This window comes from Callospermophilus lateralis, chromosome 6 (genome assembly GCF_048772815.1).
Source record: "Callospermophilus lateralis isolate mCalLat2 chromosome 6, mCalLat2.hap1, whole genome shotgun sequence".
NCBI classification, from domain to species: domain Eukaryota; kingdom Metazoa; phylum Chordata; class Mammalia; order Rodentia; family Sciuridae; genus Callospermophilus; species Callospermophilus lateralis.
The window spans coordinates 96,112,088-96,126,827 of NC_135310.1; the positions used below are offsets into that span (position 1 = coordinate 96,112,088).

The 14,740-nt window shown below is 33.9% G+C and overlaps 1 protein-coding gene across 4 annotated transcripts in view; it reads right to left on the reverse strand.

Moving 5' to 3' along the window:
* Positions 1–14,740, reverse strand: part of Phf3 (PHD finger protein 3) — an 88,542-nt gene that overhangs the window by 35,467 nt on the left and 38,335 nt on the right. For 3 of the 4 annotated variants that reach the window (XM_076858524.1, XM_076858523.1, XM_076858522.1), the window contains one exon: positions 4,436–4,597. In XM_076858524.1, the coding sequence (XP_076714639.1) occupies positions 4,436–4,577 (142 nt within the window). In that variant the 5' untranslated portion in view covers positions 4,578–4,597. Of the gene's footprint in view, positions 1–4,435; positions 4,598–5,520; positions 5,663–14,740 lie in introns of those variants that run through there. The other variant, XM_076858525.1, reaches the window with a different exon arrangement.

Genomic DNA, 14,740 nt, shown 5'->3' on the forward strand with positions numbered 1-14,740 from the left:
AATGTAAAAGTCTGAGTTTTTCCTCTTTTCTTATCCTGATAAATCCTCCAGGAGAAACAAAGTGAAAAGAACTGATAAACTCAGTAAGTAGAAAGACTCATAAATTAAAATTCAAAATACAAAGCTATTTCCAAGACTGCATATCCTATACTTCTAAACCAATGCCAGATGAACAATACCATTTTTAAAAGCTCTCTTTCAAAACAAAATTCTACTATACCCCAATATTTCTAAAGTTCCCTAATTTGTCATTTATAATTAAACTGTGAGAAGGAACTATCTGGAACTATTTTTTACTGGAACTATTCCAGGTGATGCTTATAGTCCTGATAAAATTAACAGCACAATTTTTTTTGGGGGGGGGGGTGGGCAGGGGTAGGGGGTACAGGTACTGGGTATTGAACTCAGGGGCTCTCTACCAATGCTCTATTTTGTATTTTATTTAGAGGCAGGGTCTCACTGAGTTGCTTAGTGCCTCCCCATTGCTGAGGCTGGCTTTAAACTCATGATCCCAGCCTCCCAAATTACTGGCGTGTGCACAACCACACCCAGCTTAACAGTACACTCTTAAAACTTTCACCCAGTTTGAAAACTAAATTATATAGTCATCCTAATCTTAGGGACCCTTTCTTAAAAAGAAAAAAATTATTACATGGAATGAGTTTCACTGTTGCTTATTCATATACATGCAAATAACATACTTTGATTCTATTTACCCCATGACCTTCTCTTATTCTCTTCTCTCCCCCTCTCCACTCAGTCACCTTCCTCTTCTCTAATAGATTCCCTGCTACTTTCTTGTTATCTCCCCCCATCCTAACCCCTACCCCCAGATTCTATGAGGGAAAGCTTATCTTTCTTTTTGTTTGCTTGTTTTTGTTGTTGTTGTTTTTTTGTTTTTTTTTTTGTAGTGGAGATTGAACCCAGAGGCATTTCACCACTGAGCCACATCCCCAGCCTTTTTTTTTTTTTTTAATCTTTATTTTTATGTGGTGCTGAAGATCGAACCCAGTAGTTCACACGTTCGAGGCAAGTGCTCTACCACTGAGCCACAACCCCAACCCTCCCCAGCCCTTTTTATTTTTTATTTTAAGCCACTTACTAAGTTGGCTTAGGGCCTCAAAATTGAGATCCTCCTGCCTCAGCCTCCCGGGGCCACCAGGATTACACCACACCCAGCTTAAAGAGCTGGTTTTGATGAAGAATGAATCACAGCTGCAGTTTGTTTAGCGTGCTATCATTGAGTGGATCCCATCCAATTGCTTGGCCACCCTTGCCCAAGTATAGTAATTTGAATGTTAGTAAGCAATCTTCATATTACAATAGTAAGATTATCTCACATGAGACTTTATCTTTTCTACTCTGCTCCTTCTCTTTAGAACACTTGTTCTTCTTCTTCTTCTTCTTTTTTTTTTTTTTTAATTCTCTCTTTACTTATTCTTTATTTATTCTGATCTTTACAATGGTACACACAGTCTGGGCATCCTCCTGTCAGCAGTTTGAGGATCTCATTAATTCTTCCTGTACATTCCTCAGGGACCCTTTCTTAATTCCTCCAGGACTTGATAATGCATGTGAACATTAAGGAAGCAGTTAATAACTTTTAAAAATTATCAAGTGGATTATGAGTTTATCCAAAGCTCACCTATATATTTTTTAAATAATAAATGTTAATGAGGTTTTATTCCACAATTTAGACGACTTTTAAAGCTTTGAAACCCACTTTATCCACCCTTGAAATAAATGAAGACTTAACACTCAAGTGATTGCTAAAAATCATAAAAGAACAAATAACACAGTAACTGTGAAGATATACTGATAAAATATTAGTTTCTAATAGAAAGTAATTTGTTACGCAAAAGACAAAAGTCATTTGTCTCTAAATAGAAACTGTTTTAGTTTGGAGCCTGACTCTATTGATAAAAACTATTATTTTTCTACATTATTTATTTTATTCATTTTTCGAAGTCTCAAATATGCACAGGCCAAATAACTAAATCTGATCAAAAATGCAAATCAAGGAAAAACTCAGGTGAATACTTGCAACAAAGTTTATTCACTTCAACACTATACTACAGAAAGGGATCTTTTTTGAAAAGGCATGAATCCAAAAGAAAAGGAAGAACCGAAGAGGAGAAAACAATGACAAATTCTTGAAGCAAAACAAGACGTGATTAAAAAGTAACTGATGTAATGCTGAGTGCAGTGGTACACACCCATAATCCTAGCTACTCAGGAAGCTGAAGCAGGAGGATTGCACATTTGAAGCCAGCCTCGGCAACTTAGCAGGACCTTGCCTCAAAATAAAAAATAAAAAAGAGTTGAGGATATATTTCAGGAATAAAGTGTCCCTGGGTTCAATCCCCAGTACCACAAGAGAAAAAAAACTGATATAGAAGACCTAATGTGACAGACACTAAGCTGGCAGGTTTGTCAAAATCCAACACCTAACCCAAAACTGGTGGTTTATCCTCTTGAGAGAGTAAAGTGTGTTATACTAATGAGTATCACATATATATATGAGAGTGGAGGGCAATACAGTGAAATTTGTGAGACTTAAATCAATTTGTATACACTGAAAACAGAGACACCCCAAACATTATCCCTCAAAGACTCCCAGAATATGCTATTACAGGAATAACCTAAACTTTGATATGAGGGATTCCGTCAAAAAACAGCAAAGCCAGATGACCACACAATTGTCCTCGTGCTTATAGGTTCCACGCTGTCTTTGTTCTCTATCCTTAAACATGAGCAACAGTCAACGGTCTAAGATTCTAGGAAAGCCTCTAACATGAAACATGAAGTCCACAATACTTTTAAAATACAAAAGGGAAAGAAAATTATGAAAGGAGATAAAAAAATATTTTTCAAATACCATGAGTAGCTTAATAAGAAAGATATTATATACGCAAATCCAGAATAGAATGTTAACAAAAGGGCCAATTTCAAAATTAAACAAAAGGATATTTGGAAATTTAAAAGTACAAAACAGTAAAGTCTGAGGAAATAGAAAATTTCAGCAAGTAAAGGAAAAAAGCAAAAGGTTGGAGTATGCAAAATATAAATGAAAGGGCTAATCCGTGCCTTCTAACACTTGCATTAATAGGAATTTCAGAAAGCAAGAACTGAGAAAACAAGAGAATTAACAATGAAATAACTCAAGACATTTTCCTAGAACTGAAAACCAATAGTTTTTAGACTGAAGCTCTAATTAATCCTAGCTCAATACATAAAATATACTCATATCAAGGTACATTATCATGATCATTCACACCAAGAGTATCACAAAACATCAAAACACTAGCACTAAAGAGGAAGATTCCACAACCTTCCATAAGAAAGCAGGTAATATATCTCCAAAAATAATCAAAATAAACTTCTCAATAACACGTTTAAATTAGAAGAAAATGGGAAAACGCCTTTAAATTTCCAAAGAAACTGATTTCCAATCTCAAATTTCATTTCCAACCAAACCATGATTCCAAGTGAGAACAGATTCAATAGACTTGCAGACACACATAATTTAAGAAGTATATCTCCACAATTCCTTTTCTCACAAAACTTCTGGAAAAGGTGTGTCACAAAATAAAGGCACTCAACGACCAAAAAGAAACAGGAACTATAACAAAGTACCAAGTACAGACTCCTCAGAAGAACAGTTAAAAAAAAAAAAAAAAAAAAAGACTCCTGAATAATGGCTTTCTATCAGATTTATAAGGTTAACAATAGTCTACCCAAGGCAATGATCAGAAGGCACCAAGGGTTACTATTTCAATAAAATGAAAATGACAGAATACCTGATATACAAAATTTCATTAAGAAAAATTCAGACAAATAACAAAACTAGTTGGGGAGTAATCACTGGAACATCCACAATAAATAAAGCAAATGCAAAGGGAAAACAATCAAATCCAGAAGACAAAAAGTTGTACAGGAAACGTAGCTATCATTTACTAAAAGTATCATTGTCAACAACATGTAGCCATAGTAACAAATAATTAATTCTAACAAAATTATATATTGGAAGGATGACAAAATGTGCTTTTATGTGACAGGGAAAAGAAAAGAAAAATTTTATCATCCAGAGTGGGAAGTCAAGTGATAAATACCTAAATAAGAATAATCAAAAAGTAGGAATATCTGCATGCTTCTTAAAGATATGAAGGTAAATACCAAGAAAGAAAAAGAAAAAGAAAAAAAAAATAGCTAGCTAGCCGAGTTAATAGTGATTTCTACCATGGATAGAAATGAGTATTGGGGTAGTAGGTGCTGGAGACTTTATACAACAAATTGACATGATCTCATAATTTGAATATTAAAACATTTAATATAAGCAAATATAAAAAAATGATCTCTGCTTGGCAAGTTTACAACCCAATACATCTATTCCTATAGCTCTGACCTTCTGGCTGGACCTCTTTGAAAGAATTACCTTGTGCCATTAAACGAGGTGATTTTCTTGGTGATCTCACTGAATTTTCTTCTACTTTGTCCCTCAAATTCCTGTTAGGTAAAATCAATTCTTCTTCATCAATGGTATCATTGCCACTTTCTTTAACAACTCCTTCATCCATAATATCGTCAAGACCAACAACTAGAGAAAAACAAAAACAATAATAAAAAATTAATTTTAAAAAATATTGGAAGTTATAAGTACTTAAAGGTAGTACAAAAACCTGTGAGATGGTTTTAACATAAAAAACTACAATCATGAAAGTTTAGGTCTATTCCTAACATATGTGACACTATCTTTGCTAAGTTCTCACATAAATTCATTTTGAGAAACTTCTACCTCCTAAGGTAAACTAGTCAAAAGAGAAGAACAATCACTCCAGATTTGTTCTCAACTCAACTATCACTTTCATTTATCATTTGCTGTCCCTTTAAGAGTGTCAAAGGCACCTGGAAGGCTCAATAATCTCAATTTTATTTAAGATACAAAAGAGCTCAACACCTTCAAAAGCCTTAGTATTCTACATTTGATTCATGTCAGGACCAGATATTCTAACTGAGACCCTATTACTTAACAGACTTTATGCTACATATGTGACAGTAAGCAATACAGTTATACTTTTGAGTGATGCAAAGGGGGAAGGCAGAGAAGATAAAGAGTAAAAGATAAAGAGAGAAAAAATGAAAAACTTAACTTCCCCTTCCCTCAAATGGTGAGGAAAACAGTAGGTGCTTAATATGGTGACATAATTAAATTACTTAATTAAAGAAACAAAGCCATTCAATTGATAAGAGGGAGGAAGGAATGGAAAAGGGACACTGGATATATTAACACTATTGTCATTAGAATTTTTCTCTGTAGAGAATAAATATCATTTAACTAGCCAATATGTGTAAATAATCCTGAATGTGCATTTGTATGAAATCTTATACAAAGAATATGATTAAATCAAAAGACCTGGATTCAAGCCCCTGTCAGAACATTCAAACTTGATTAAATCACTTAACCTCTCTATCAGTTTTCTTTATCTCTAAAATGAGGATAATAATACCTGTCCTACCTACCTCACAGGGTTGTTGTGAGGGTCAAGTGAGATGATGTATGGGAACTCACTCTTTAAACTTTAGAGCACTACACAAATGTTAGTTATTATCTTCATCCTAGGGGTTAGAAGGAACCTCAAGAAGTTATCTAGTCCTTATCTTTGTATCCAAGTAGAACTTCATTTAAAATAGCTCAACAAGATAGTGGTCTACCCTAAAATTTAAAGAAAACAAAATTCTTTATAAATATGCTTTCAAATGGTACAATCTTTTTGAAGAGCAATTTGACAACAAACAGAATTATAAAACTGCTTATACACTCTGACCATGATAATTTATAAAGAACAGAGGGAAGAATGGATTGTGAAGAAGATGCTAACCAGAAAACATAAGTCTGATCCTCATTAGAGATAAATAAATAAATAAAATGCATGTGTATGTACATTTAGACAAGTGGAAAAGAGCAGGAAATAGATGAAAATCATAAACATTAATTATAAGCAGCAATTCTTATCTCCAAAAGATAAGAATACATCTTCTATTTTCCAAATGTCCTGCTATAAGCATGTATTACTTAAAAAAAAAATAGAGCTCATGCTTTTAATTTAACCATCACTCTATGCACTAAGAGCTTAGGAGAACATGCTCTAAGAAAATTAATCAGGACTCATTTAAGATATAATTGGGGTAGACACAGAAGAGGAACTCCAGTTAGGCTTTTTCATCTATGCTGCTACACATTCTCAAAAATGTCTTGACATTTGCTAAGTTGATCCACTATGTTCATTTTCAAAAGCAAACTTTTTCACCTCAATTCTATGTAAAAGCGTAAACATTATATGCATTTCAAAGATGTATAAAAATGCATAGAAAAAAATGGAAGAGGTTATTATCAGTGATTATCTCTAAAGGTAAGGTGGATAAGGAATATTGTTGTTTCATCTTTCTTATACTTTGTTTTCTCCAAATTTTCTAAAATGCCCATATGTTTTATATTGTAATAAGAACAACAATCCAAAAGAGGAAAATAGTCGAGGTGAAAAGACTAATACTCTTGCTGGCAGGGAGTGCATATTACATGTCTATTTATTTTCACTGCTATAAATAGATATCTATTACATATCTATTTATTTTGACTGCTATAAAGTTTATAGCCCTATTGATCAAAGTAGAATCAACAGAATTTAGCAAGTCAAAACCAAAGGTCAATTATCAAGTTTTAAAGTATTCCATGTCCTTGTAGTATCTGGCATAATTCCCCCTTCTTGAATCTCTTCCTTCTCAGTTTCTGGGATATCATGTCCTCCTATCTTACTAGAAACTTCTTTTCAATATCCTTTCAAAGAACCTTCTCTTCTGCAGATGTCTACATGCTCAAGAACTTAACAGTTAAGTCCTCCCATTTTTCTTCTTTATCATCATTCACACTCACTCATCCCTAGTGATCCTACCCAGTTCCATCAATTCCTGGGTGACTTCAATATGTATATTCCCAATCCCACATGAGATCTAATCTCCAGGAGAGTGTTTGACCTCAATTAGACTGTCCAACAGGTATCTAAAAGTTAACATATTGAAAATAAATACAAATTCCTCACATTCTCCTAGTCCCCCTAAACTGTTCCTCGATGGGTACTTCCAGTTAATAGAACCTCCACTCACCCAGTTGTTCAAGCCTAAAACTTGAGAAACATCCTTAGCTCCTCTCCCCATATTGCTCCCTACATCCAACCAAACATCACATATCTGACCATTTACCATCTCCACAGCTAATACGCTACTCCAAATCACCATCATTTCTCATCAAGAGAACACTATAATAAATTAGTCTCCTAGCAACTAGGTTCTTCTACTGAAACCCCTCCCTCCACATATAGTTTATTCAGTTATTCCTGTGATCCTTCTAAAATATTATCAGACAACATTAGATTCTTCTGTTCAAGATCCTCCAAAGCCTTCCTGACACATTTAAATTTTGATCCAAGCCCACAGGTTAACAAGATCTTCCTTTGCCAACTTCCTTGACTTCAACTCCTACCAAGCTGATTTCATTCTCACATTGGCCTTTCCAGAACACAAGTTAGCATAGTACCCGCCTTCTGCATGGAGAGCTCTTCTTCTGAATATCCACATAGCTCACTCTCTCACTGTATTTAGGTTTAACTCAAATCTGAGAAATCTTCTCTAATCACATTATGCAAAACAATACATACTCCCATCACTGCCTACTGATCATTAATACACTTTACCTTTAAAACGTGTTTCACCATCTGATATGTAATATCTATTTATTTTGACTGTCTTCTCCATTACACTGTAAGTTCCACACATCAGAGACACTCCTTATTTGTGGCTCAAAGACCAAAACCTAGAACAACTTAGTGCCTAGTAGGTACTCCAGAAATATTTGCTGAATTAAAGAATCATACAAAAGGACTAGTGGGAAAAGTTTCCTTTGGTGAGTGACAGAAAAACATTTTTATCAGTCCAAAGAAAGACATTGTAAGAACAAAATTAGAAGTAAATGACAACCAGCTGAAGGAGGTTAAAGTGGCAAAGATGGGTTTTCTATGTAAGTAACAGTTGAAGAAAGCAGAAGGGAAAGAAGTGTGATAGGGACATTACCCTCTACAAAAATGATGAATGAAAGAGAAAAGAAATTTGAGTGCGGCAGAAGAGGGAAGTGGAGAGAGGTAAGGGGAGGAAGGAGAGAAGGGGGAAAAAAAATCAACAAAGAACTGCCCATGTTTGTATGTACTAAGAAATAACTTAGAAGGTAAATAATGCCTTCTGTTATGGTTTTTTTAAAGTACATGCGGTAAAAATTTAACCCCAAATTCACATGGTAATAGTATTTGGAGGTGGGGGTCTTTGTAAGCTAATAAGGACTAGATAAGGCCAAGAAAATGGGGCTCCCCATGCTGGCATCAATGGTTTTATAAGAAGGGGAAGAGAGACCCAAGATAACATGCTTATTCTGTATTCCATGTAATTATCCCTGTGATATTATGATACAGCAAGAAAACTCTTACTAGATGGCTGCACCATGCTATTGGGACATCCCAGCCTTCAAAATTGTGAGCTAAATAAACCTGATTCTTTGTAAATTATCAGCCTATGGAATTCAGTTATAACAATGGAAAACAAACTAAACCAGGACTAATCTTTTGAAAATCTTTTGGTCAAAAATCTACAATTAGAACAACTAAGACTACCAAAGAGTTACAAGAATCCATTCTTTTTGGGGGGCTGGAGATGTGGCTCAAGTGGTAGTGTGCTCGCCTGGCATGCGTGAGGCACTGGGTTTGATTCTCAGCACCACATAAAAACAAAATAAAGATTGTGTCCATTTAAAAAACTAAATATATATATATATATATATATATATATAAAAAGAATCCATTCTTTTTTTTATTCCTTGTCCTCCTGGCACACAATCCCTTCATCTCCCACAGTCTACCTCCACAATAAATTAAGCTCTATATGCCTCCAAAGATTCCAGGACTCTCATGCTGAACAAGGCCCTCTACAACTGAAGCTCCTACTTAATCTCTCAGTGTTTCAAATTATTAAAAAAAAAAAAAAAAAAAAAAAAAAATGGAGATAAAACTACTGCTCTAGAAAGGCTGCTGTGAAGATTAACATACAAAGTCCTCAAAATCCTAAATGGTACTTAGAAAGTCCTGTTATTAACTATTTTGTTTCACAGTTTCTCCCTCGGGTACCCCTTCAAAAATTATACTCCTCCTGACTTCTTTTTCAACTCCTTCTGAAACAAATCAACCAATTAAAAAAAAAAAAAAAGTACATGAGAGGTTCTTTCTTCTAAATCTGTTCATTTGATAAAAGTAATTCAAAATACAAAATTAATAATCACTGGTTAAAACTCTCCCCATCAGGTACTAATGTATTTAAAAGATATTGATGTTCTGATTACTTCTGCTGAGAAATTGAATAAATAAATAATAATAATAATCAGTTGTTTTTCTTTTTCTTTTTTTTTTTTTTTTAAAGAAACACTGTCCTATTCTTGGGTACTTATCTCCCCCTTCCACCAACACAAGGCAAACTAAAATTCAGTATTTAATATCTGATTTCTTAAAAATTGGCAAGTACCATGCAATATATCTACTAAAATAAGAATTTGGATTCTGAAAACAGAAAAAAAAAATTAAATAGAAAAAACAAAAACTGGGCTGGGGCTATAGCTCAGTGGTAGAGTGCCTGCCTTGCATGTGTGAGGCACTGGGTCCGATCCTCAGCACCACATAAAAATAAATAAAGATATTGTGTCCAACTACAAGTTAAAAAAAAATTTTAAAAAAGAAGAAAAAACAAAAACTACAATAATGTCTTGATTCTTTAGGAAACAAGAGTACAAAACATGTCACGCAGGAAAAAAAAAAACAAAAACACTGTTTTTTCCTCCCAGATCTAGGTTATCATTCTCATTTGAAATGTTGGCCAAAAATCTGACCACACTTAGAAATTTTCGTAAGCTGAATTAATATCATATAAAAATTCTTCTCGCCAGGCACGGTGGCACATGCCTATAATCCCAGCAGCTCTGAAGGCTGAGGCAGGAGGATCACCAGTTTAAAGCCAGCCCCATCAAAACTGAGGTGCTAAGCAACTCAGTGAGACCCTGTCTCGAAATAAAATACAAAATAGGGATAGGGATGTGGATCATGGGCAAGTGTCCTGAGTTCAATCCCTGGTACCAAAAAATAAAAATTCTTCCCACCATAACCCAAAATTTCCTTAATTAAACTTGCTGCTCTCATATGCTAAATCTAAGTCCTCCTGACACTAATACTACTTTACTCCAGACTATTAATTTCAATCTATCTTTTTAAGAAGTTGAGGTAAATGAGGTTGTAAAATAATAATGATCGTTAATAATATAATCAAACCATTTGGAGTTAAATTTATTGCATTTCTCAACAACTGGGATTTGTTTAAATCACTTTAACACCATACACAGGGGAGATCATAAAATTATAAGTCAGGAACATTAAGGAACTCTTCACATCTGATATTAATTCGATGGTAGTAGAAAGGCCAAACTCAGTTCAACCACTTCTAAAAGAATAATTTCTGTATTATAAAAGTTGGCATTAAGGAACAAATATGAGAAAAAAAAGATAATATCTTTACAGTTATCACAATAAGTTAGATATCTACTTTACAGGGCTTGTCATTTTTTTTAAGTAGAGTAAGAAAAAATATGGACACCTTAATCTCATTTTCTCTTCTAACATTCCAGAAGACCAACCAACCTCAATAGGTCCTCCCTTTAATGAGTTCTTTCCTTCATGACTAACTCACATATTCATTCCAAAAAAAAAAAAACAGGTGGGCATGATATATGCTCTATCAAATTAAATGTTATGTACAATACAATTTACTATTTTGGAATGGATGTAACTTTTTATATGCTATCATGTTCCTAATTTGAAACATAATCAAGGCTACTATATGTGAACACAGTTTCCCCCCTTTCAATTTAATATATATACATATATATATATATATATATATATATATATATATTTTTTTTTTTTTTTTTTTTTTTTTGGATGGTGGTAGTGGGGGTTGAACCCAGGGACACTTCAACTGAGCTAACATTCCCTAGTCCTTTTTATTTTTATTTTATTTTTATTTTTTTTAAAAGAGGGGAGAGAGAGGGGGAAAGAGGGGGAGAATTTCAATATTTATTTTTTAGTATTTGGCAGACACAACATCTTTCTTTGTATGTGGTGCTGAGGATTGAACCCGGGCCACACGCATGCCAGGCAAGCGCGCTACTACTTGAGCCACATCCCCAGCCCTCCCTAGTCCTTTTTAATTTCAAGATTGGTTCTCACTAAATTGCCCAGGCTGATCTCCCAATTTATGAACTTCCTGCCTTAGTCTCCTCAGTTGCTGGGATTACAGGCATGCACCACAGTACCCAGTTCAATTTCTTCTTTATGATAAAATGTAAATCATAGGTTTACTGAGTCTAAGAAGGCAAATATATTTATTTTAATGTGATAGGTAAATAGAGATCAAATTGCTTTTCCAATTTACAGTTCAAAGAACTTGAGCTTGCCTTTTTGAATGTCTTTAATTTTGCCTACTGTTCTATTCAGGTCTTAATGTTTTGCTCTCAACAATTTATGTAAATTCTTAAGGTAATATCTGTGTTACTTATTTGAAGTGTTTTCTTATTTATCTTTAGTATTTGGCATAAAGTTAATTTTTCTTCAGAATGCTATATCTTCAATCACTTCAACACTATTATCTATCCTTTCTGCTATAATTTATAGTTACTTTAACATATTACAAAGCTTTATGATTTCATGTTCACAAATATTTCAAGTTTTGCCAATCTCAATTTCATGGTTTAGGAGGAATGTACAGGTATTTTCAAGGAAAGAAGGCTTTTTTATCAAACAAGTCTAAAAAATATTCAATTAAAAGAGAAACTACCCAGAAGCTTGGGAAGCTAAAGCAGGAGGATCCTAAGTTCAAGGACAGCTTCAGCAACCTTGCAAGACCCTGTCTCAAAATAAAAAATAAAAAGAGCAGGGGAGTGGTTCAGTAGTTAAGCACTCCTGGAGTTCAATCCCTGTACAAAAAAAAGGCACAACACTGAAAAATTCCAGAGTCCTCAATGTGTAAGCAATTTATGAGAAAATAAGCATATGTGATACATAGTATGATGATTTCCCAAGCTTTTTATCCTCCTATACCTCCCCACAAAAATACACCAAAATGCTAATAATAGTTATTTGAGAGATTTTTCCCTTTTTCTTGTTCACATTTTCTAGTTCATTTTGCATTAAAAGTATTTTGTTAAAAACTTTTTCAAAAAACATTTTTCCAACATAGTTTAAATTAATTTGTGCATGCCCAGAGAAAGAAGGAAGATAACATACCCAGCAAGGTTTTCTATGCAAAGGAAAATGCTATTTGTGCCACATTTTTTTTAATTCCCAAAGTTATACAAAAACACAGTTTTAAAGGTATCTCTAGTTCCATAAAGTTTGTTTAAAAAAAAAAAAAAAAAACACTAATATCCAGTACCCACTTCCCTCTCTGAACTTGTTTTTTCACTGGGAAAATACTGATACAATCACTCTTCATTGAACGGTTGCTGTGAAAATAAACCAATGTAGCTTCAAACACAGTGTCTAAAAGGCAAGTAATAAGATCTTAAATGAATGATAAACACTATTAGTATAACATGGGAATTATTTTAAAACATTTTTCTATAGCCTGAAGTACACTGTCATTTTACTACTACCCAACTATCTAAACCACTATTCCTGTAGCCAAATTATTCTATCAAGCTAATGTAAAGTAAGACAGTAATTGCTCTCCAAAAATTTAACATTTTAATTCAGCCCTAAAATATGATAAATTGTTTACCTTTAAATTAATTCCTTTAAAAATTTTCACTAAGCATCTACCCCTACTGTGTCATATACTGTCTTAGACTCTTGTAGATACCTAGGGGAGGCAGACTCAAGGCAAATGACCTGTTTTCTTATGCAAACACAGGTGGGGGTAGAGGGAATCTTACATAGACTTGAAATATACTTAAGTGACATGTCAACTGATTGAATACACTGAACTTATTTCAGTTAACTCAAATTGCAAAAATTATATAAAGGAAACTGGGTAAACTGAAATCATACTTAATATTTGAAAATATCAAGAACAATTTTCAAATATTTTGGCAGTATATTATGTTGTTTATCGTTTTCTAAATATAAAAAAATTTTATATTTCAGAGATACATGCTGAAATTATTTAGAGATAAAATCATAGGATTTCTGATCTGTGCTTCAAAATAATCCTGAACTAAAGGAGGTGTTAAGAAGAGTAGGGCACCAACGAAACAAAACAAATTATGAATTGTTTAAGCTGGTAACAACTACACAGGGATTTATTATGCTATTCTCACTGCTTCTATAAATGTTTGATGTTTTTTCCATAAAAGAAAATTTTCAAAACTGTTCCCATGAATCTTCATTTTAATGATGGTGAGACAAAATATATAGTAGGATAAAAATAGATGAATAAAAGGAATAGGGAGTGTGGAGGGAATGCAGAAAGGGAAAAGGGTTAGTTTGTAATTATAAATAGAGTGGTCAGAGAAAGTTAGGGATAATTGTTCTGGTTATTTATTGTATAAGAGCTTCTTCTAGCCAGGGGGAAAGTGGAGACTAAAATCCAGGCCACCTTCTGTGCTCCAAACTGTGCACAAGAAAAAGAGATGCCCTTTAATAACTCCTAAAATGGCACTGAATAGGTCCAGAGGGAGCCTAGAGATGACATTGCTGAGGTAACTCTTCAGAAAGAAAAAAAAAAAAAAAAAATCCTGAACCAGACAAAGGAACAGATTTCTAGTTAGAAGGTACATACTATATAGACACTGACGTAGAAATATGCCTCATATGTTAAAGGAATACTATGGGGATAGGTCTGTGTTGCCAGATTAGCAGAGAGGGAGAACAGCAGAATAGATCAGAAAAGTATCGTGAGTAGAGTCTAGTAAGCTGTAAGAATTTTGGTCTGTTTGTATAAAATACTGTCTTAACAGAGCATGATAAATCCAAAAGTGACATAATCTAACTCTTCAAAAGATCACTCAATCACTCTATCATTTGTGTTCTTTTAAAAACAGGTTATAAAGAATCCCAAAGAGCAGAAGCAGGAAAGCCTTAAAGAACTCTGCAATGATCAAGTGTAAGATGCCACTAAGACCACAGTTACAGTGAAGAAAGCGAAAAGTACAAGTAATTAGATTCTAGACACATTCTGAATATAAAGCCAACAGAATTTACTAATGAACTGAATATGAAGTATGAAGAAAAGGGAGAAAAATAAGAGGTGCCCTGGAAGTTTTTTTGCTGAACAACTACAAGGAAGAAATCGCCATTTAGGGGTAGGAAAGACTGTAGAATTAGTGATAGCAGAATACAGAGAGGGTAAATCATGTGTAGTGGTACACATGTGTAATCCCAACTATTGTAATGGCTAAGGCAGGAGGATCACATGGCTCAGTGCTACTGTGGGCAACTTAGGAGACACTGTATCAAAATTTAAAAGGTAGGGAATATATAGCGCAATGGTAGAGTGCTTGTCTTGCATGCATGAAGTCCTGGGTTCAATCCTGGAGGTGGGGGAGTTATCAAGAGTTCAATTTTAAACTCTAAGATTCCCAGTAGACATCCAAACCAAGTAAACA